Genomic DNA, 25,316 nt, shown 5'->3' with positions numbered 1-25,316 from the left:
TGTATTCAGCATTTCTCTTGGTGTCGTCCAGACAGCACATACAACAGGGCGAATGAGTCATTTGAATACAAGTTTACTTAGATATGGGGAACTGAACTAGAGGCACAATGAAACCCAAGGCAATTAACATCAGAGTTCATTGACTAATCAGCAAGGACCAACTTTGGCCTTGCAAACAGAACGACCCAGCTCAGGCCAAGGCACTCAGCTTCTGATATACGACACCAGATCTTATTCACCACACTGCAAAAAAGATGTTGAGACTTTGGAAAAACTGCTTGGAAGGCCTGGAAACTAAAACATGTGAAGAACAGTTGCAGGATTTGGGTATGTCTAGTCTAGAGAAAAGAAGGACAAGGGGTGACATGGTAGCAGCATTCCCGTTTTTGAGGGGTGCCACAGAGGGTCAACCTATTCTCCAAAGCACCTGAAAGCAGGACAAAATGGAAGGAAACTAATCAAGGAGAGAAGCAACCTAGAACTAAGGAGACATTTCCTAACAGTGAGGACAATTAATCAATGGAATGGCTTGCCTTCAGAAGTGGTGGTGGTTCCATCACTGAAGGCTTTAAGAAGAGATTGGACAGTCAATGGTCTGGAATGGTCTAGGGCAGGGTTGTCCAACCTTGGCAACTTTAAGACTTGTGGACTTCAACTCCCAGAATTCCTCAGCCAGCTTTGCTGGCTGAGGAATTCTGGGAGTTGAAGTCCACAAGTCTTAAAGTTGCCAAGGTTGGACAACCCTGGTCTAGGTCTCCTGCTTCAGGAGGGGTTGGACTAGAAGACCTCCAGCTCTATTCTGGTTAATTAGCTTTAGCCTCAAAGATGGAATCATGAAGAACAGGGATTCAGGGCCAATCCACAAAAGGCATCATTTCTTTGGGCCTCATTTGGATTACCTGATGAGGTGAGGGATAGATTTAATGTATCCTCATATGACCTCCTGCCAAGGAAACCACAGTCCCTTCCTCCACTGCTAAAGAACAAATCCAGAGATGAATCACCTAGATTTGATTTCATCTATACAAATTTGAAAGCAAGAAAAAACAATTCAAGTGCAATGGAAAATTACTAATGGGAGAGACTGATTTCAAGAGTAGCTCATCTAAAAAACCCTTCTTCCTTTTAAGGAATCTTTTCAGCTACATATTTATAATATTTTCCTGGAAATAAATCTAACAATAGGCACATCGACATAAATTGAGGCACTTTCAATGTGCAAGTTGGAAAGATACTCTTGACCACCGAGGATTTATGAGTTTTTCTTTTTAAAAAATAGCCTATATCTTCTATTGCAACTTTTTACTGTAAATTTCCAAATGCTATCTCCATATCCTTTTACAGGACATATATTTCAGGACATGTTCTGTCATAATCATGCAATGACAGACCAATGGAGAGAGAAGACACTGTTTGTCATGCCCCTGGTGGAGAAGGACTCTGAGGAAGAGGAGGAACAGCCAACAGGGAGTGGGAGTGTGGCTCCAGAGGTGGTGGAGGAGGCTGGGGAAGGGCAGAGGCCGGCTGAGCAGTCAGAGGAGGATCCAGACCCATCCCCTATCCATCTTAGGTCACGCAGGGAGGAGAGGATCAGGGAAAAGCGAGGTCTACTCAGGAGGAGATTACCATGATCCTCCTAGTGGCTTGCAGCTGGGAGCTATGTATATAAATTTGCAACTGTGCAGTTAGAATTTGCAGGAGTCAATTTAGTGTTCACCTTGAAAGAGGTTTATCTTTGCTGGCGTTCTTCCCATGGACTTTTTTCGGTTATTTTCCTGGAGTTTATGATTCGTTATCTTGGCTTGCTTCGGAACTCTCATCAATGCGGTTTGTTTTGGTTTTCTTTTTGCCTCATTGTTTACTTTTGTGACTTTAAACTGTGCCTAATAAAACAGTGAAGTTAAGTCAAAGGCCTTACCGGACTTTAATCTATGTTTTGGGGTTTGGGTTATTTTGAGAGACTAGGGGTCATCGCACTACCAGCTAAAATATTAAGACAAACAAGAATCTAACCAAAAGTTTCCTGATGAATTGTTGAAAATTTCAGCTTGTATTTAACACTCATGCATTCCATTTCTTCCTTCCTTTCTTTTTTGCTGGAGAATGTGGCTTGTGAGAATAGATAAGCAGCCAACGTGTAGCAGCATACTTTCCTTTATCACTTACAATGAATGTGCACTTCAAACCTATCTCTGAAAGGAAGACTAGACACCCTTGTGGATCACTACCTTGTTGTGGTGAAGGGGCTTGCACAGCTCAAAGAAGCTATGAGCTAAGCTCCACAGAGCCACCCAAGAGGGATGGGTCATAGAGGAGAGTTCTGACAAAATGTAATCCTCCAGAGAAGGAAATGGTAACCCACTCCAGCATCCTTGCCAAGAAAACCCCATGGCCAGAACCAAAAAGCTAAGAGACATGACACTCGAAGATGAGTGCATCAAGTCAGAAGGTGTCCAATAACTCTGGGAGGCAGTGGAGGTCCTGGCCCGCGATAGCCCATGGAGGTCACGAAGAATCAGAAATGACTTAGCAACTGAACAAGAAGAAGGAAGGCTGGTCTTTGATCTAAGAGGGGTGACCATCTTTTCGGAGAAGGAAAATACTTTTTCAAAAAATCCCAAGATCACAGCAGGTGCTATAAGGCCACCACAACATCACCCCACTAAGCATGATCAAAATGTTTTGCTCTGATTCAGATCACATTTGGAGAAGGGGAATTAGCCCCCGAAGGATTGACTATTTCGGCAAGGACCATTTGTAATAGTATGTGAGAATGACCATCGGAGACAAGGCCATGGCCCATAGCTGCATAACAAGCAAAGAAAGCAACTTAGAAAGAAACCTCAGTAACTTCTCAGGCTGTAAAAGAGATGGGGGAAGGTTTATACTTTCAGGCTTGCAAGATTCTGTTGATGTAGCCTTACAATAAATTAGAATCAGCTCAGCTGGTCATGTTTCCTGTCTGCTCCACCTGGGGAGGCTGCACCATTTCAGTGGCTCAAGATTTTAGATATTGCCACAATATAAAAAGGTGTTGAGACTTTGCAGAGAAGAGCAACAAAGATTACTGGAGCTTTTCAAGAAGAGATTGGACAGTCATTTGACTGAAATAGTGTAGGGTCTCCTGCTTGAGCAGGGAATTGGGACTAGAAGATCTCCAAGGTCCCTTCCAATTCTGATGTTCTGTTAAAACAGCTGCAAAATGGGTGTTGCAGGACCCAGTGCGACCTAGAGATGCAGGCTGGCTTTCCCTGTCTCAAACCCAAATTCACTGTTCCTCCAGAGGAGAGTCAAAAATGTCCTTACCTTTTTGCAAAGAACCATCTGATGATCAAAGAGGAAGAAGACCCGCTGCTGGCTTCGTCCGTAAGGCTGATATATCCACGACATCTCTCCCGTGTAGATCAACTCAGAGCTGCGATCCAAAATGTCCTCTCCCTGAAATGAAAGGAGAACTAATCACCCAACAGGATATGATTGTCCCCACTCGAATCTTGCTTTTCTTTTTGTAAAAAGTAAGGAATCGGATTGGCTGAAATCACAACACCAGAACTAAGCGATTGGAAGGTACCTATGTTCAGCTTTATTCAGAACTAGACTTCCTTTCTTGGCTAGGTACACAACATTTTCTATAATAGATAGATCATATAAATAGAAAGTTAAAGAGACTCAGCAATTAAGCTCAATCCTTGATGAAGGCATCCATGCAATTGACTCATTTTATTTTGTTTTCTGGGCCTATATGATGCTCTAATCATAGCTGACCTTATATAGCATTAAATAAATTGAGGTTTCTTCTTCATTCATTTTCCCGTTACCTAACAGGCCTACAGTTCCCATGTGTTTTCCCCTCCCAAATCCTAACCAGGTTTGGCTTATGAGATCAGCCAAGGTTAGCAAGGTGCTGCTGCTTGCTAAGCACACCTCTACAAAGGCTTTCTACTTTGCGATTCTGAACTGTGCAATTGTTCTCCTCTGTAAATGTGTAATTGTATCCGTGAACATATCACTTCACGGTTTGGTTTACTCACCCCTACTTTTCTTGCTATCTTACATTTCCTTCCCCTAAAAGAAGCCATATGAAATACTAGCTGTCTTCTTTCTCAAGTTTTGCTATCCATAATATCAAATCTGTAAGTGTTGAAGCTTCTGGGTCTTTTTCAAAGGTTATTTTACAATGCAGCAACGTTCTGAGTGTAACTGGAAATAAGCCTTTCTTTGCAGCCCTTATTGGTCCAATACAGATAGTCCTCGATTCACAACAGTTCATTTAGTAACTGTTCAAAGTTACAATAGCACTGAAAAAAATTGACTTATGACCTTTTTCATGTTTACAACTGTTGCAATGTCCTTGGGGCTCAGTTGGGGTTGTAAATCAAGGACCACCTGTAATGCACCCCAAACTTCCTCATTTGCCCTGGGTGCCATTCAGAAGACCTTGCGTAGCATCTTGAGATGTTTGGGAAAAGATGCCGTCTGAATTTTTATATTGTAATGAGAATGGGGCAGAGGTTAAAGATTGGAGCAGGCTCTGCTTCTATGGGAGATTTAGGATTCTGAACCTCTAAGTAGTCTGTAATTTTCTACTACGTTCCATCAATAAGCTGTCTTTTCATTTTTCCATTTTCTCCTTCACTTTTTGAAAAAATTCCCGTGAAAAGTTCACAGCAGAATTTGGTTTAAGATCCTTTGATTCAGCTGTAATTTTTACAAAAAAGGAGGAAAAACCCACTTCTAGTTTGAAACGAGAGGTTCCCCCGGGGAGCAGGGGTCTAATGCATTCATGGGTCATTGAGGTTATTGTTGAAAATAAAGGGGAAAAAGATAAAAATAGAATATTGGCTGTGATGCTCCAGGAACAGTAAGCAACAAAAAAAAGCCTTAGGGTATAAACATTCCCCTTAAATACCTCTGCTGGATTAACTGAACCAACTTAGAACTATCAGCATTTGGTAAAAGCCATTGTAGTGTCACACAGGTCATGAGAAATTATGTCATATGGTGTTATTTCTGCAATGACACAATGCACATGATATCACCTGCCTCCCACAGATGCCCATAAATAAAGGGGAATGTAACAACATATTCAGTGGTGATATTCAGCCGGTTCACACCGGTTCAAGTGAACTGGTAGCAAGGATTCAGTGTGGGTCACCGAACCGGTAGTAACTTCTGGCTGGCCACGCTCCCAACCTGGTCACCCAATTACCACTCCCTTTCTCCACCCACCCAATGCCTGATGCTCGCTCATCCCATCCACCCAATGCTCATCCACCGAATCACTCCTTAAGGTATTTCTTTTTATTCCCTCCCGACAATCAGCTGTTCCTACGATCAGCTGTGCTGGGATTCCCCTCACTTCTTATTGCTTCACCAAGGAGGCTTCCCTGAGGCCCAGGAAGGCAAAAAATGGAAGAAGGGGGCACAGCCCTCCCCCACTCTATTTTTTGCCTTCCTGGGTTCCAGGGAAGCTTCCTGGGAGCAAAACCGCCCCCCAGGAGGCTTCCCTGAGGCCCAGAAGGCCTCCAAATAGAGCGGGGGGTGCTGTGCGCCCCCACTAGGCCTCATTTTTTTTCCTTCCTTGACCCCAGAAGGCCCCCAAATGGGGGGGCTGCAAAAAAAGCCATGCCCACCCAGTCACATGACCACACCCACATAGCCATGCCTACCTAGCCACAGCCACTTAACTGGTAATAAAAAAATATGAATCCCACCACTGAGCATATACTGCACACACATACATGCATACATATACAGGTAGTCCCAAAATTTTTGGGACACAAAAACCCAAAATTTTTGTTCTGAAGTGAGACATTTGTTAAGTGTGTTTGTCCCTTTTTACGACCTTTCTTGCCATGGTTGTTAAGTGAATCATTGCTGTTGATAAATTAGTAACCCAGTTGTTAAGTGAATCTGGCTTTGCTTGTCAAGAGCTGTCAAAAGGGGATCACATGACGTTGGGACACAGCAATGATCATAAATATGTATCAGTTGCCAAGCCTCTAAATTTTGAACACATGATTACAGGGATGCAGCAAAGGTCATAACTGTGAGAATGTGAATAAGTCACATAAGTCAGTGCCATTGTAAGTTTGAACAGTCACTAAATGAACTGTTGAAAGATGAGGACTATCTGTATACCTATGTACATATACTGTATATATACTCTGTGTGTGTCTGTCTGTCTGTCTGTGTCTGTGTGGAGAGAGAGAGAGACAGAGACAGAGAGATTACAGTGAACATTAAATATGTAACTTAAAGGTATGTTGTCAAGCTTACACACATACAAACATACCTAGTATCTGTTTACAAATACATAAACTGTCAACTGATGTATAAAATCTCTTCCCACTACTAGGAGTGGTCTGTGTCCTCTTCTCCCATGTCGGGGTATCTACCAGGAGTTTGTGGGTTCAGTGAAGGATCTTTGCTGTTCCTAGCACTGAACTCTTCTGGACAGAGTACATGGGATCTATTGGAACGCGTCTTCCAGCTTAGGAGCCACAGACCCGAGTGCTGCTAACACCTCCTGGGATTACTTTGATCTTTACTTTCCATATTGTCTCCAGTTCTTCCTTCATGCTCTGGTACTTTTCCAGTTTCTCACACTTCTTACAGATTAACAGAGTTGGAAGGGACCTTGTAGGTCATCTAGTCCACCACCCCCACCACCCAAGCAAGAGACCCTACACCATTTCTGACAAATGGCAGTTCAATCTCTTCTTGAAAATCTCAAGTGATGAAGCTCCCACAACTTCCAAAGGCAACTTCTGTTTCATCACTGTTCTCACTGTCAGAAAATTTCTCCTTTTTTCCAGGTTAAATCACTCCTTGTTCGGTTTCCATCCATTATTCCTTGTCTGGTCTACAAATGCTTTAGAAAATAGGCTGACCCTCACTCATATTTGTGGGAGCCCCTCAAATATTGGACGACTGCTATCCTGTCTCCCCGGTCCTTCTCTTCACTAGACTAGCCAGGCCCAGTTCCTGCTGTTCATATGTTTTAGCCTCCAGTCCCCTAATCATCCTGGTTGCTCTTCTCTGCACTTTTTCTAGAGCCTCAACATCTTTTTTATGGTATGGTGACCAAAACTGGATGCAGTACTCTAGGTGTGGTCTTACTAAGGCTTTATAGAGTGGTATTAGTACCTCACTTGACCTTGATTGTATCCCTCTGTTAATGCAATTTAGGATTGCATTGGCTTTTTTGGCTGCTGCTGCATATTTCTGGCTCATATTTAGCTGGTTGTCCACTAAGACTCCAAGATCCAAGTGTAGGACTTCTCTACACTGAATTTCATTTTGTGAAATAGGGCCTGGGGTTCTAGTCTGTAAAAATCCATCTAGATCTTCAGCCCATCTTCTAAGGTGTTAACTATTTTTGCTAGCTTAGTATCATCTGCAAATTTGGTAAGTTCTCCTTCTGTTTCCTCATCTAAGTCGTTAATGAAGATATTGAAGAGTACTGGGCCTAAGATAGAACCTTGTGGCACCCCACTGATTGTTTCCCTCCATGTAGACTTAGATCCATTAAAGACTACTCATTGTCAGCCAGTTGCAAATCCATCTGAAGGTGGTAGTATCTATCCCACATTTTTCTAGCTTACCAAGATGTAGGTTGTGGTCTACTTTGTCAAATGCCTTGCTGAAGTCTAAGTATGTTATGTCCACAGTATTTCGCTGGTCTATCAATTTAGTCACTTTGTTGAAGAATGAAATAAGATTGGCTTGGCATGATCTGTTTTTAACAAACTCGTGCTGACTGCTAGTTATTACTTCACTTGTTTCTAGATGTTGGCAGATCTATTTTTTTATTATCGTTTCCAGTATCTTCCCGGGTATTGATGTTAGGCTGATTGGTCTATAGTTTCCTGGGTCTGTTTTTTTTCTTCCTTTTTTTGTAGATGGGAACCACATCAGCTCTTTTCCAGTCCTCTGGCAGTTCCCCGGTACACCAGGATTTTTGAAAGATATGGTGCAGTGGTTCTGAGATGACATCTGCCAGCTCCTTTAAAACTCTGAGATGTAATCCATCAGGCCCCGGTGATTTGTTTTCATCAAGATCAGACAGGTGTTCTCTTACTATTTTTTTTGCTTATTTTAACTTTTATTTCTGGTCTGTCTTTTACATTTATGTTTTTGGTGGGTTGAGCTATAGTTTCTTTTTGCGTGAAGATGGATGCAAAGAATGAGTTAAGCAGCTCTGCTTTCTCTCTGTTGCCTGTTACTTCCTTACCATTTTCTCTCTTTAGTGGACCGACTGTATCCTTGATTTTTTTCTTGTTATTTATATGTTGGAAGAAACTTTTTTTTATTATCTTTGACTTTTGTTGCAAGTCTTTGTTCGTTCTGAGCCTTTGCTATCCTGACTTCGTCTTTGCAGATTCTGGCTATCTACTGATATTCTGCCTTAGTTGTGTATTTCCATTTTTTGTACTTGTCCTTTTTGTCTTTCAGTTTGTCAGAGAGATCTTTGTGCAGCCATGCTGGTTTCTTATTGGATTTCTTATTTTTCTTTCTCAGAGGTATTGTGCTAGTCTAGGCTTTTATGATCGTACTTTTTAGAGTTTCTCAAGATTCTTCAGTTGTTTTCCCCTTTAGGATCTTCATCCAAGGAATCTTCTTCCTGATGTTGCTGTTGCTTGGCACTGCTATCACCACCGCTATCTTCGGGTCTTTGTCTACGACTACAATGTTCTTTGTGATTGATGTACCTGGCTGTCCATCTGGATCTGGAAATTACACAGGATCATAACCCTCTTATTTTTCACCACCTTTGGCGGGGACTACCATCCAGACCTGGAGAGAGTCTAGCCCATACACTGTGTAGTTTTCCTTTCCGCAATAGCAATAGCACTTAGACTTATATACCGCTTTATAGTGCTTTACTGATGTTGTTATCATGAATATCATGACATCTGCATTCACTGTACTGAATTTTTATTCAGGCATTTCCTTTCCTCAAAAACATGCAGAATGATTAGATTGGTGCCATTTACTAAACTAGGTTAAATTATTTTGTTTCACAGTTGTACTTATTGTCTTACTAAGTTGTTTAAACATAATAAGCCATAATAATATTTATCCGTCTGGGGTATAACCTATTACATGAATATAGCAATTAAGCATGCATAATCCCAATTTAGGATTTAGCAAACCATAGGAACTCAGCCATCAATGAAACCAAACCTGGTTACAGCAATAGTACTTAGACTTATATACTGCTTCATAGTGTTTTACAGTCCACTCTATGCTGGCTCTCTGTAGATTCAGCATATTGTCCCAAATAATCTAGGTCCTCATTTTACCAACCTCAGAAGAATGGAAGGCTGAGTCAATCTTGAGCAAATGAGAATGGAACTGCTAGCTGTGGAATGCAGAGTTAGCCTGCAATATTACATTCTAACCACTGCACCACTAATGCTCCTTTTATGGTCCAATTATGGTCATTGTACAGATGTAACCTGACTACCACATTGTCTAACCTTGACCCAGTTTATGACACGGGGATGGGGGGGGAGAGTTGCTATTAGTAAGATAGGCAGCATATACATTTTATAAAGAAAAATAAAATAATCTAGTGAATCGATATCTAGTAAGGATCATTCAAACCATGGATCTCACTCTAACAATTTTTTCAAATTTAGAAAGCATCTAAATGGTCTTCTCCTTTATGAATAGTCACAGACATAGTTAAATCTTCAGAGAGTGGAATAAGGGAGCTTTCATAAGGCAAATTATGTTGCAGAGATCTGTTCAAGGTACTGAAAAGCTCTGTCATAACTCTGTAGTCTCTTATAATTGTATCTCACTTTGTCTTTTATTCCATCATATCCTTTGAGCTGACTTAATATAGCAATCAAATTCATACCAGAGGTGATTTATTTGATTTCCAAGATAGTTTTAATTCACAATTATGTGAATTAAAGACAGCTCTGCTGAACCTCTAAAAGAAGGGGACAATCCAGTCCTCACTGCTTGTTTTTCAGTATCTTTTAAATAAGGACTCTCATGCAGTGTCTCAGTAGCTAGAGATAACCAGAGTTCATTTAAGGACAAACAGAAGGCAGAAGAACCTGGATTGTCCATTTATTTAAGAGAGAACCGCTCATCTTATGTGCCGTAACTCTGGGCAGCTCACAGCAGCAGTGATAAGAACATTAAAAAACAAAGCTAATATAAAACAACATTCTAAATAAATAAAAACAAAAAACAAACTCTTAGGCTCTAAATTTAGACTCCCCTAAAAGATTTTTAAAAAATTACAGTTGCTGAGCTCCAGCCTTACCAAACTCCAATGCCTGTGGGTTGGACTGGCAGCCAGTACAATTCAAACAGCAGCAAACTGAGGGGCACCCAGTACCGTGCAAGCTGCTGCATTCTGGAGCAACTGTAATTGCTGGATGGTCTTCAAGGTCTGCCCCAGGTAGAGCAAATTTCAGTAACTGAACCAGGAAGTCATCAAGGCATGAATGATAATGAACAAGGCCTCCATATCCAGAAATGAACACAACTGATGCACAAGGTAGATTTGTGTAAAGGTCCATCTAGTTAGGATAGCTACCTGTTCTTTCAGCAAGAGTAGTGAATTCATGAGGACTCTAAATTGCCTGCCAACTCTGCTCAGGGGAGTGCTCTCCCATTGAGAGTCAGAGATGACATCTCTCAGGATCAAGGGACACTTGTGAAAGTGGAGTTTTGCGCACGCGCTTGCCTATGGCTCACATGGCCCGGTTTGATACAGGCCCAGTTGTAGGTCGTGACTGCTCTGGACACTAATCAATGCCTGCCTGGCCATGGGTTGTGTAAGTGTGCATCATCAAGATGTTGATGGTGCCGCACCCCATCCTGTCAAATGTTTTCACCCAAAACTTCAGATGGTAAGAAAGAGCAATGAGTGACCCAAATACTGAGGTACCCCACACAAGAAGGTCTAAAGTTGGACCTCTCTCTTCTCGCACACTAACATTCAATGGAATTAGCCATGAAGGAAGGAGAAAAAAACACTGCAAAACAGAGTCCTCCACTCTCAGTCCCTGAAGCTGCTCCAGAAGAATCCATGGTCCTTGGATTCAAAAGCTGCCAAGAGATGCAATCCATCCCCATCCAGAGTTCATCTCCAAGAACCAATTTAGAAGCAAGCTGCTAAAATACCCAGTACTTTATCTCCTTGACCCAGATGTCAGACGCTATGTAAAATCTCCTTATTTCCCTAGGGAAGCAGCATTTAGAAAGTCCTGGATTCTTTCAACACCACTATAAAGGAAACCTGAGAATGCCACTGTGATGGTGACGCAGTTAAAGATTATTATTCGTGGTTAGTGAATGGCAAAATCCCACTGACTTCACAGCAGTGATGAATATGCAAATGTGTATGTCTAAGAATAACTTTCCCCAATGCAATGCCAAGTAGATGCATGTGGCCCTTGGGGATAACTGCTAGAGAAAAACAAGAATACCCAGAAGAAAATGATATAATCTTGACTCCAGGCATTTCATTGTGATGGAGGAAGAAATAGGTATATCTGCAATGGCTGGTAAGCAACAGTCCACTGCTTCAGGGTCCTTGGTCCCCTCTGAGCTTGGTTGTTTTCTTGCAGATGTTTCATTACCAAACTAGGTAACATCATCAGTGTTAGAAGGGAGCGGTGCTTGCTCTCATTTTATATACTAGTGGCTTGCTTGTTAAAGTAACAATTTATCTCAGGGCCAATGAATCACCTGTAGCCCTTAAAAACAGACACATCTAAATCTTGCAGAGTTTTAGATGGATCACCTGTGTCTTAAGAGCAGGGCTCGTCCTCCTTGAAGCAATCTCGTCCTTGGACATCAAAGGACAGATCAAGTTTATTTTTATTTATTTATTTGATTTGTCAATCGCTTACAAGATAACAGATATAAGTATAAACATAGTTTTGAATGCATGAGATGGATACGTAGAAGAAAAATAAAAAGAAACAATAGGACAGGGACGGTAGGCATGTTGGTGCGCTTATGCACGCCCCCTACAGACCTCTTAGGAAAGGGGTGAGGTCAATAGTAGACGGTCTAAGGTTAAAGTTTTTGGGGTTTGGGGAAGAAACCACAGAGTCAGGTAGAGTATTCCAGACATTGACCACTCTGTTGCTGAAGTCGTATTTGGTGCGATTTACCTTGGGTTTGTATCTATTGTTTGCTCTTGTATTGTTATGATTGAAGCTGAAGTATTCATTTGCAGGTAGGACATTGCAATGTATGGTTTTATATACTATATTTAGATTGGACCGAAGGCGGTGTAGTTCTAGGTTTTCTAGGTCTAGAGTTTCAAGTCTGGTGGCATAAGGTATTCTGCAATGAGTAGAGGGGCGGAGAACTCTTCTTGTGAAATATTTCTGGACTTTCTCAATTATGTTAATATCAGATACAAATATCAGTTCAAAAAGGCTCTGAAAATCAACAACTTTGCTGAGGGCAACTGTTCACCATCAAGCCTCCTAGTGATCACAAACCATCTACTCAAGATATACATCGTGGCGGTGTTAGTCCAATTTAATTATGCTACCCTGCTGATAATAAATTCTTATTTGCTCCCAATGAGACAGAAAGCCCAGATCACTGAACTGAACATGAAACATCTGCTGCTGATCTAATGTTGATGAATCCAAATGCTTCTGTAACCCTGCTAGGGGGCCTCAGTGCTAGATTGGGTCCTGACAACCATATCCCAGTCTACACAAAGCCTAAAGGTCCCCTTCCCAACCTGAAGATAATGGATGTCTTCTCACCTGTTGCTCACAGGATCAAAACCAAACTTTGCAGGCTTCTGTCTGGCTCAGTCTTTAGGCTAAACCTCCACCTTCTAAATGGGTCTCTTGAAAGTGACCTTCCAACCAAACTCATCTATCTTGCTCCAGAATGAGTGCAATATGATCATTGATAGAATGATTAATCAATGGAACAGCTTGATTCCTGTAGATGTGGATACTCCACCAGTGGAGGTTTTCCAGATTGTGCATGCCAGATGCAAAAGGCCAAGTTCACACGTGAATTAAACCGATTAATTGCTAAAAACCTACCCACAGGAATAATCTTCTCATCCAATGGTCAGCACCTAGCAATGGTCAGGAGCTAGATAATGGTCAATGGAATTCAAGGTCTTAGTCCACTTGTAACAATGTATGGATTCTAGGCTAATCCCATTTTAACTCAACTCCAGGCTCTTCCACTCCTTCCCTTATAGTTGGGATAGTTTAAGGGTTTAAGTTGGACAGGAGATTGGACTAGAAGCCAAACAAGGTCCCTTCCAGCCCTATAATTCAATGACTATACAATCATCTCTAGAGGCCTCTCTCCTGATCACAAACCCCTCGTTTTTCTCGCAGGACTTAAGCAATGGAAATAAGTCTTCCTCACCTCTACAGCCTCAGATAATGATCCAGATGAGCAGGGGTGGGATCCGACAGGGTTAACTATTGGTTCAGTGATTATGAGGTTCAGTGATTTTCAATGTGCTTCCCTGCACGCTGCGTGGGCACGCCTGTAAATCGTCATCGGCACGCTGCACTGCGTGCAGAGAAGCAGCCTTTGAAAAATGACTTTTTTCCTGCTTTTTTAACTGCAGCTGTGCCTCCTGCGGCAGCTGAAGTTAAAAAAGCAGGAAATAAAGATCAGGTAAGAACCCAGGTGGGTGGGTGAGCAAAAACATCAGCAGACATAGAACCGGTTCTATGTCTGCTGCTCTTCAGAGCTACCGGTTCTACAGAGGTGGACAGAACCGGTAGAAACCCACCCCTGCAGATGAGTGAAAAAAGAACCCCACAAGAGTGGATTCTCCAAATAAGGGTCACGGATGACCAAGTTTCTTGTGCAAGAAACAACTGCAAAACTGCTGTTCCTGCTCTCCAGAGGGACCAGGTTGCTTGGAAGGAGGCAGCCTTGCTTTGGGTTGTATTAGTCTGCAAAGCAAATGCTTCCATCACTGGAGCTCTTGTGTGCTAATGAGCAGTTGATTACTTGATTAACGTTCTGGGTGACAGAAAGAATAGAATGAAGAGAAGAGGGATGGAGCAACAACCCTTCGCTTTCTCATCCTGCTTCTGGCAGTGGGTTGGGGAGGGGTAGCAATGCTGTTTTCCCCCTCCCCTCCTTTCCCCACCACCCTGGGGGGGGTCCTATCTCATCACTGCTGCTTGAGCGTTGAAAACAGGATGTTGGCTGCCTGTATCACATTTTTATTCCCACTGACCTCTGGATTTAATGATGCAGCATTGCTCTCCCATATGTTACATAATTAACAGCACAGAGGTTTTCATTAGAGGCATCACAAAAAACTGGAAGAAGTGGGAGACAGAAGCAATTTAAAGGGACAGCACCAATTACATTTCTGTACAGTTAGTCATTTTCCTAGAATCTGATAATACTGGGACATGCCAAAAAACCACTTAGGGGACGAGACTATAGAAATGAATTAGGATGTAATACAGAGGGGTCATGTCATACTAATTAGATATGCTAATCAGAAGAAAGGAACAATGGCCAGTGGAAAGATATCTCCGTGGCTTTCTTACCAAGAAGACTCAACAATGAAAATGAGCATAAAAAGTGGCTAGAAAAATAAGCTTGTAACGTATCTTTGTGTTTCTTTCAGACAAGCCAATTCATCAAGGGAAGTGTCAACCTTGGCAACTTTTAATATGTGTGGAGCTGGATTTCCAGAATGCTGGGAAGGGAGCACGTAGAAGTTGCCAACACTGAGAAGTGCTACTCTAGACGAGAAGGCACACATCTGAAGATTTAGCATTGCTTTATAATGCCTTGGTAAGACCATGCCTATTTCTACTGCAGAAGTTGGCTAGGATCAAATTTACTTCAATGCTGGCAAATGGACCGACTTAGGGGGAGCACCCCAAACCATTTGGGACATGCATCACTGGGCACCACTGTTGCTTGCTGTTTTCCAGCCTTAGGACCAAGAGCCAAACATCCTGCTCTACCATATGGTGGAACTGACCCTCTGCACACAGGTTGTGTTTGTAGCTTTGGTATTATTTTAAATTTCCAGCCTGTGAGAACCAACACGTTTTTGTGGATGGGAAGAACAAAATATTAAATAATTAAATATTAAATAATCAATAGATAAATACATACATAGATATTGGTCATTTTGGGGTTCATACATACATACATATTCATACATACATGGCACTGGGAGTGCTGATAACAGAGTTAGAAAGGACCATGGAGGTCTTCTAGTTTGATCCCCTGCACAAACAGGAGACCCTATACCCATTCTGAAGAAATAGCTATGCAATCTCTTCTTAAAAACCTCTAGTGATGGAGCACCCATTAGCTTCTGGAGGCAAGTAGTTCTACTGATTAATTGCTCTTGCTGTGAGAAAGTTTCTCCCTAGTTCTAGTTCGGTTCTCCACTTGGTTACTTTCATCCACTGTTTCTTGTTCTGCCTTTAGGTGCTTTGGAGAATAGGTGGACCCCCTCTTCTTTGTGGCAGACCCTCGAATATTGGGACACTACTATTATATCAAGGAAAGTATGTAAGTATGGTGAAAACAATGGAATTGAGGGGACAGGGTGGTGCAAGGGGCTTGTATGATATTTTGTGTTTGTTTTGCTTTAGGGAAGAATGACTTTATCATGTCTCATTATCCTATTTCTAGAAAAATCTCTCCACCGAGGACATGAAGTCAAGCAAATATAAACAACATCTGCCAAAAAGTTGAAAAGTTATCATAGTTGTACCTGATACATATAGACCCTGTGATGACCCGTAGTCTCTCAAAATAACCCAAACCCCAAAACATAGATTAAAGTCCTGTAAGGCCTTCAACTTAACTTCACTGTTTTATTAGGCACAGTTTAAAGTCACAAAAGTAAATAATGAGGCAAAAAGAAAACCAAAACAAACCGCATTGATGAGAGTTCCGAAGCAAGCCAAGATAACGAATCATAAACTCCAGGAAAATAACCGAGAAAAGTCCATGGGAAGAACGCCAGCAAAGATAAACCTCTTTCAAGGTGAACACTAAATTGACTCCTGCAAATTCCAACTGCGCAGTTGCAAAATTATATACATAGCTCCCAGCTGCAAGCCACGAGAAGGATCATGGTAATCTCCTCCTGAGTAGACCTCGCTTTTCCCTGATCCTCTCCTCCCTGCGTGACCTAGAATGGAGAGGGGATGGGCCTGGATCCTCCTCTGACTGCTAAGCCGGCCTCTGCCCTTCCCCAGCCTCCTTCACCACCTCTGGAGCCACACTCCCACTCCCTGTTGGCTGTTCCTCTTCTTCCTCAGAGTCAGTCTCCACCAGGGGCATGACATTATCCCCCCCACAGGGCCCCCTCCCCCGGGACCAGGCAGACGAGGACACTGAGGAAACTGAGCGTGAAAGTCCTGGACCAAACGAGGAGCATGAACATAAGTGGCATCCACCCAAGTAAAGTCCTCTGGTCCTTAACCTTTATATGCCACCAAATACTGAAATTGGCCCCACAACTGGCGTGAATCTTGGATGCTATCCATTTTGTACTCCTCCTCTCTCAGAGGGGCTATTGGGGCCAGCAGTGATGGAGCCGGTCTATGCGGACTGTCGGCCGAGGCAGGGACTAACAGGGAACCATGAAAAACAGGATGGATACGCATGGTCCGTGGCAGGGAGAGACGAAAAGCCACAGGATTGATCACCGCCTCGACTGGAAAAGGTCCCAAGTAACGGTGATCGAGCTTTTTCGATGGTCGCATCGTTGGTAATTATCAAGTAGAGAGCCAAACCCGATCACCGACCGCTAAAGGTGGAACATCGCAACGATGTCGGTCTGCAAACCGTTTATAGTCCTCCTTGGCTCTGTCTAGTTGATCGCAGACCATGTGGTGTATGGCTTTTAACTCCTGCAAAAACGTATCCACTGCCGGAACTGGGGAATCAGACAGGGCTAAAGGGAAAAGTCGTGGATGACACCAATACTTAGCAAAGAAAGGGGACACACGGGTGGATGCATGTTGAGCATTGTTATAAGCAAATTTTGCCACTGGCAGCACTTCCACCCAATATTCTTGTTGATCATTGCTGAAACAGTGGAGGTACTGCTCCAAAATAGCATTCACTCTCTCTGTCCCCCCGTCAGTTTCAGGGTGATGAGCAGACGACAGACAAGCCTGAACCTGCAGTTTCGCGAGTAGGGTCTGCCAGAAGCGTGCCGTATTGGACCCCTCAATCTGATACCAACCGGAAAACATGGGAGTTAAACAATAGAGCTGTTATCTTGGCCGATGGAAGACCTGCACATGGAATAAAGTGGACCATTTTAGTCAATATATCCACCACTACCAAAGTGGTTGTGGCACCATTCGATGGTGATAACTCAATGATGAAATCCAATGAAACGGCCCCCCACGGTTGTTCTGCCATGTGCAAAGGCTGCAAGAGACCTGGGGGTGCACCAGGAGCAGACTTGGCTTGGCAACAGATCCTACAGGACTCCACATATCCCGACACATCATGTTTAAGTCTCAGCCACCAAAATGTCCTAGAGATGAGGTGCAGTATTTTGAACACCCCAAAGTGTCCTGCAGCCGGACTATCATGACATTGATGTAGGATAAGGCCACAAAGAGGACCTCCAGGCACATAAATGCAATCACGGAACTGCAACAGGTCCCCAATATACTCCCAAGGATTCTCTTGTCTCCCATTCTCCTCCAATTCTTGATGTAGAGCTGCCACAAATGGGTCCTGCCGCTGAGCCTCCTGAATCCTCACTCAAAGGTCCACAGGTTCCTCAGTGGCCACAAACCACTCCAATGGAATCACTGTCCTGGGCAAGATTTTATCCTCCCTTCAGTTATACTCGGGCTTCTGAGATAGGGTGTCGGTCCGTTGATTCCCTCCACTCGGAACATAGGTCACCCGGAAATCAAATCGAGCAAAGAATAAGGACCATCTCACCTGATGCTGGTTCAATGTCCGAGCTGAACATAGGTGTTCCAAATTGCGATGATCTGTCCGAACCTCGATTTGGTGATGAGCCCCCTCCAGGTGGTGCCACCATGTCTCCAAAGCGACCTTAACCTCCAATAGCTCCTTGTCCCAAATGGTATAGTTGTGCTCTGGAGCCCACAACTTCCGGGAATAATAAGCGCATGGGAACAAGGTGCCTGCGGAAGCATAGGCCTGAAGGAGCACTGCACCAACAGCCACATTGGAAGCATCTGTTTCCACCACAAATGGCTTGCTTGGATCAGGGTGTTTGAGGATAGGCTCGGAAGCAAAGGCGACTTTCAACGCCTTGAAAGTTACCTGTTCCTCAGCACCCCAATGGAACTTCTCCCCCTTCTTGAGCAGATTAGAAAGGGGAGCAGTCAAGGCAGCAAAGTAGGAAATAAATGTGTGGTAGTACTTCGCAAACCCCGACAGTCCTTTCACATCCTTAACCCGCTGTGGAGGTTCCCACTCCTGCAACGATTTATTTTTTTCCAGACCCATTTCCACCCCGGCAGGTGAAATACAATGTCCCAAGAAGTCAATCGTCAAACTGACACTTCTCACGTTTAGCAAACAAGTGGTTATCACGCAAACGTTGCAACACCAGCCACACATGCTGCGAAATGTTCCAGCAGGGAGTCTGAGTAAATCAAAATGTCATCTAAATAAATGACCCCGAATTGATCCAACAAATCACGGAAAACATCATGCATGAAATGCATGAACACAGCTGGGGCATTGGTTAATCCAAAAGGCATCACGATATACTCAGAATCCCCGTACCTCGTCCGGAAAACTGTTTTCCACTCGTCCCCTGCATGAATGAGAACCAGATTGTAGGCCCCACACAAGCCCAACTTCGTAAAGATCTTAGCTTGACGAAGCCGCTCAATCAGTTCAGGGATGAGGGGAAGCGGGTACCGATTCCTCACTGTGATTGCATTCAACTTGCGGTAATCACAACACAAACGTAGCTCCCCCGATTTCTTTTTCACAAAAAGCACTGGTGCAGCCAATGGGGAGGTAGAAGGCCGGATAAAACCCTTTCCGGAGGTTCTTGTCAATAAAATCCCGCAACGCGGCCAACTCCGGTTCCGACAGGGAATATATCCAACCCACCGGCAATTTTGCATCGGGCAACAAGTTGATTGGATAGTCATACACCCGATGAAGAGGCAACTGATCTGCCTCCTTCTCCCCAAACACATCAGCAAAGTCCACCAATTCTGCACAGGAGCACAAGCAATGGTTGGCACACTTCCTATCAAGGAACTGCACAGCTCCAGACAAACAGACAATCTGTGGATCATGGGCCTGTAACCATTCCAAACCCAGCACCACTGGAAAATGAGGCACTGCGGCAACGTAAAACACGGTTTCCTCCACATGCTGCCCAATACGCATGCAAAGGGGTTTGGGTGCAGCAACCACAGGTCCCGAATGAAGGGGACAACCATCAATCATCTCCACCATTACTGGTGGGGATACCTGTTGCTGAGGAATGAACTACTGCTTGACAAAATGAGCATCCATGAAAATGAGCATCCGTGAATCCTGTGGCCCCTGAGTCAACCAAAGCTGGGATCTCCACTGCTCCCACACCAGGCATGAACACACTTGCTGGCAGCACAAGATGCTTCACCAATAGCGACTGTGGTGGAAATTTCGAATATATCAAAGGTGGCGAGGGTGCCAAAGTTGGTGAAGATGGCGGCCTATGGACTTTACACCCCAACTTGCAGACCCCCCTAGGCCGAGCGATGCTCGTTTCCCACCACCACAGATATCGCTGCTGTGGATGTCTTAACAGGACACTTGGCTGCAAAATGGCATCGATTGCCACAATAGAGGCATAAACCGTCATGATGACATCTATTCTATTCTACTTGAGTCAGGCAAGGGCGGCCAGCCCCCAACTGCATGGGTTCCTCCAAAGGCACTTCCACCAAGGGGGCCATTTTGCTGGAAACAGATACGGTCTCTGTCTGTCGTCGCACCCATCGCTGCTGAAGTCTAGCATCGATACGAAGACACAAATGCGCGCCAACTCACCCAGGAGCGCCGATGACAAACCCTCCTGGAACTGGCCTATTAGTGCTGCCTCGTTCCATTGTACATCCTGAGCAACCACCCAAAAAACTAGCAATATAATCCATGAGTGAGCCACGCCCCTGATTCAACTCTCTCAAACATCCGTTTGCTGTTTGGTTTTGAACAGGGTCCTCAAACATGGCCTGAAACTGACGGCAAAACTCGGCGTAATTGTCCAACATCTGGTTGGGCTGGGTCAGCAGAGGCGTCGTCCAACATGCTGCAGAGCCTGACAACAAACTAATCAAAAACCCCACCTTATCCCGGTCAGTGGGAAAGTCCTCAGGCCGAAGGCTCATGTAAAGCTGGCACTGCCCTAAAAATGCTGGAAATTGGGCCAGTGAACCATCTAATTTATCTGGCACTGCCACTGGGCATTTTTGGCGTGGCCGGGCAGCTTGCATTTGTGCCACCTGTGCAGTCAAAAGAGCCACTTGCTGGGTTAACTGGGCAATCTCTGCTCTGAGCTGATCCATGGTCACCCCACAAAAAGCAAAAATAAGTTGAAGGGGTGGCAGGAGTCAAAATGTGATGACCCCTAGTCTCTCAAAATAACCCAAACCCCAAAACATAGATTAAAGTCCGGTAAGGCCTTCGACTTAACTTCACTGTTTTATTAGGCACAGTTTAAAGTCACAAAAGTAAATAATGAGGCAAAAAGAAAACCAAAACAAACCGCATTGATGAGAGTTCCGAAGCAAGCCAAGATAACCAATCATAAACTCCAGGAAAATAACCGAAAAAAGTCCATGGGAAGAACGCCAGCAAAGATAAACCTCTTTCAAGGTGAACACTAAATTGACTCCTGCAAATTCTAACTGCACAGTTGCAAATTTATATACATAGCTCCCAGCTGCAAGCCACTAGGAGGATCATGGTAATCTCCTCCTGAGTAGACCTCGCTTTTCCCTGATCCTCTCCTCCCTACATGACCTAGGATGGATAGGGGATGGGTCTGGATCCTCCTCTGACTGCTCAGCCGGCCTCTGCCCTTCCCCAGCCTCCTCCACCACCTCTGGAGCCACACTCCCACTCCCTGTTGGCTGTTCCTCCTCTTCCTCAGAGTCAGTCTCCACCAGGGGCATGACAGACCCAAACATAATGATTAAATGTAAATAGTATAGTTCTTTCTTGCCAAATCCTAACTGCAATGAAATAATTTGCATGGTTCAGGAGAGATCTTTCCACAAATCCTTTTCTCGTCTTAGGAGCTTTTAATATTGCCACAGTTGGGAACTGCTTTGTCCTAAGGCATACATTCCACTGTCCTTATTGGGATAGTTCCAACCAAATCCACCCACTACTCTCATTTTTGTTTGTTTTGAACCTGAATATCTTTCTTTTAGGCCTCTTCTCCCCTTTGCACCTCAGTCACTGTTACAAACTTGATAAGGCTAACGGAAGATAAAAGTCAGAGCTGGGCATCCATTCTTGTCTTGGGAAACAGACCCTATCTGGATACGCCAGCTGAAAATTTAATTTTCAAACCCTCAGATTAATGGGACCGTCTTGAACTCCAAGGCCTCTGTCCATACTGAATAATGATACAAAGAGATTACATGTCTTGTTCTGACTTCAGAATTTGAACATATTCACGGTCAAAGTGCTGTGAATTTGGGTGGACATAATTGGGTTATGATAACCCCAGAATTTGTCCAGATGTGGAGCATCAGCAACAATGGTCTGGAATGGAAGTCAGAGATAAAAATAGGAAAAACTGGTTTCTCAACAAGGGGGCAGGGGGTGGGGGAATGTCTTCCGTTCTGGTTTTCTTTTATTTTGTTCTATGAAAAGTCTGCCTTTGCCCAGAAGGTGTAAGGTCATCCTGCTATCAAGCAAACAGGATAAGGATGGACTATAATGAGATCATTGTAAGGAGATTGTGGGCATACATTTTAGGTAGGAAGGTATAATAGGACAGTAGATGCTTTCATATGGAAATCCAACACAATATGATAGAATGTAGTAAGGAACTGGATCCCCAGGAGGAAGGGCGTTTATTCCAGAGGAGCAAGAGGCAACTCAGTCCAGCGATCATGTGTGAGAGAAAGAGGGTGGAGACAGTCCCTACATAACAGCCCTTAGAGTATATTGTAGATGCAGATAGTAGACTGGCAAAATGTTGTCTTTGAGCCTGAAACAATAAAGAACTCAGCCTGGGAGGACTGCCAGGCGCCATTCTTGGTTTGAGGTCCAACGCACAATTCCCTAAAAAGACAGAACTGCCGTTGCAAAGTGGCAACCTCCCTGACTGGGTTGCCCCAGTCCATTTCCACGGCTGCTGCTGGGCCATCCCAAAATGAAAATTACTTATACCCACTTGCAACTGAACATTTTTTAGAAGCTACAACTGTACCCTAGGCCCTAAAGCTGCAACTATGCCCTAAAATTCCAGAGCCAAAATTATACCGAACTATTCCTGTTTCAGTGGAGAGTTCTGGTTAATCTCCTCGTCTCCACTCATTTCCATAATGCAGCTGCTTCTTTTTCTCCCAGAAGTGGCTTCGATTGGTAGTTTTGAATTGTTAAATAAGGCAGGAGAAAAGGGTGGGGGGGAAACAGCTCTGCATAGTTGGATGGGTGCCATAGCTCTAAAAACCAACCTCTCACAGTATTAATGGTGACAGGACTAAAATAGTTATCGATCCAGACCAAAGGTCAACTTGCAACTTTCCATCTTCTCATGAATACTAAGTATCTTGGTACTATCCTTTTCTTAACCTAAGATGATATACAGTTGAGAGGTTTTTCCATTGTATTAATAAAAAAAGACTCTGGAGAGAATGCAGAGAACAACAAGAAGAATGGTTAGGGGCCTGGAGGCTAAAACAATATGAAAAACGATTGCAGGAATTGGGTATATCTAGTCTAGTGAAAAGAAGGACCAGGGATGACATGACAGCACTGATCCAATATTTGAGGGCCTGCCACAAAGAAGTGGGAGTCCACCTATTCTCCAAAGCCCCAGAAGGCAGGACAAGAAGCAATGGAGGGAAACTAATCAAGGAGAGAAGCAACCTGGAACTAAGGAGAAATTTCCTGATGGTGAGAACAATCAATTGGCTTGCCTTCAGAAGTCGTGGGTGGTTCCCTCCGTCACTTGGAGGCTTTAAGAAGAGATGGACAACCATTTATCTGAAATGGTGCAGGGTCTCCTGCATGTCCAGGGGTTTGGACTGGAGAACCTCCAAGGTCCCTTCCAACTATTATTCTCTGTTCTATGTTAGGTTGACCTTTCTTCCAAAGCACCCAAAGGCAAGAAGCAACTGATGGAAAACTGACTGAGAAGCAACGTAGAGGCCAGTGAACCAGGAGAATGGCTCCCCTCCAGGGCAAGGCCTGCAAGGTACCTTCCAACACTGTTCATTTGTTCTGTTTTGTTCTTACGGGGTATCTTACATTAGCTCCCTGCAAACAGCAGAAGGAAGCTAACGTATGCCTGACTGTCTTGTTTAGTGCTGTTCCTTTAAAGAAGTAATAATCCATGATTAATTTGGTATAACTAGTCCTGTCCTCGTCTGTTTGTTCTCAAGTTATTCCATGTATCATGCTTCAGTGAATATCAAAGAGTCAACAAGGCTCTAAAAAGACCACAACCAAGATACCTAGTTCATCTCCATTAAGAAAGTAATTCCTTATTTGCATCACAACATGAAAAGGAGTAAGGAAAGAACAGAAAGAAAAGAGAATTAATCATGTTTCCCTCCTCTCCTGCCTAAACCCCTCCCACCAATCCCCATCAATCACATCTCTTAATTTAAATTAAATAATTAATATATGCCAATTAGGTGGCCATGCGCAACTAACAAATATCAGACAAAATATTTCACATTAGTTTTAATTTATGTGTAGTACTTGAACAACAAAGCCACTACTCTTTTGCAATAAGGAATATCTGAAAGAAAGTATTAGAAAATAAGATTTCACTTTAAAAAAAAACTATTTCAAGAATACATACACGGAGAAGATGTTTAGCATAAGAATATTCTACAATTGGGGAGTGGAATATTATATTAAGTTCCTGGCTGATCGAAGCCTGATAAACACGTGATATTATGTACATATTAGAAGTATAATAAAAAAAATAAAACAAAGGCCATTTTATCTCTCTGCAAATGAGACAGCTAATTTTGCCTGATATAGCATAGCTCTGATATATTCATTAAGCCATTTATTACACTAGCGTTAAGTAAAAATGTGTTGGGGAATGGATTGTGAGAATAAGATGTGATTTAACTCAGAAAATTTTTAATATGAGTTTAACCTGCATAGGATTTGTGTTTTATCTGGCTGACTGTGCCGTATACCACAATACGGGTAGTCCTTGACTTATAACTACAATTGAGCCCCAAATTTATGTTGCTAAGCAAGACGTTCGATAAGTAAGTTTTGCCCTATTTAACAACCTTTCCTGCCACTGTTGTTAAGTGAATCACAGCAGCTGTTAAGTTAGTTAGATGTTTGTTAAGTGAATCTGACTTTCCCATTGACTTTGCTTGTCAGAAGGTCGCAAAAGAAAATCTCATGACCCGCTAGGACAACCACATCGTCAATGTCAGTCAGTTGCCAACTGTCTGAATTTTGATCACATGACCACAGGGATGCTGCAACGGACGTAAGTGTGAAAAATGGTCATCAGTCCCTTTTTTTCAGTGATGTAACTTTTAACAGTCACTAAATGAACTGTTGTAATTCAAGAACTACCTAATAATAAAAAATAATTAAAAAAACACCATGGTACACAAGCCACAAAGACAGGCTTCTGAAAAGATGCTCTCAACCAAAAGCAAATAAAAACCAAATAAATCACTCAAGTCCAATTCTTAGCTTCTCCCCCTGGGAAAGAGTTATTAATAGTGTTATGACTAAGACAGCTGACCAAACAGAGCTTCTCCATTCATCTGCCTTCGTGGGAGTGTGGTAGGAAAAAGAGGAGGAGGAGGAGGAGATATCTCCTGTACAGCATTGAATTCCCGGGAAAAGGGAGACTCTAAATGCAACAACAGTTTAGATAAAGACGTGTGAAAGTCCAAGAAAGGAAATAGGAAAGAAACCCTAAGCGTTTTAATAGTAGTAGCTGTAACTAACCAAGGAGGGCGCTCATCCAACATCAGCGCATTGCAGGAGCTTCACACGCATCTGCCCAAGTTAACTTAATCACGGTGGACTCAATGGGGAAGGGTGGCCTTCAGCTAAAGAAACCCCTGAATTTCCTAATGAGCAATGCCACGCCCCCCGCAAAATGTCTC

The 25,316-nt window shown here is 43.3% G+C and overlaps 1 protein-coding gene across 7 annotated transcripts in view; it reads right to left on the bottom strand.

Moving 5' to 3' along the window:
- The window catches only part of ARHGEF9 (Cdc42 guanine nucleotide exchange factor 9), a 263,763-nt gene that overhangs the window by 26,535 nt on the left and 211,912 nt on the right, over nucleotides 1-25,316 (bottom strand). For all 7 annotated transcript variants that reach the window (XM_087940852.1, XM_087940853.1, XM_087940854.1 and 4 more), the window contains one exon: nucleotides 3,307-3,438. In XM_087940852.1, coding sequence (XP_087796978.1) covers nucleotides 3,307-3,438 — 132 coding nt within the window. The remainder of the gene's footprint in view (nucleotides 1-3,306; nucleotides 3,439-25,316) is intronic.

Source organism: Pseudonaja textilis, chromosome 12 (genome assembly GCF_049901715.1).
Source record: "Pseudonaja textilis isolate UNSWEBS1 chromosome 12, rPseTex1.2, whole genome shotgun sequence".
Taxonomy (NCBI): Eukaryota; Metazoa; Chordata; class Lepidosauria; order Squamata; family Elapidae; genus Pseudonaja; species Pseudonaja textilis.
Note: the sequence above shows the minus strand (reverse complement) of the source record. Positions and strands in the feature narration are given on the sequence as shown.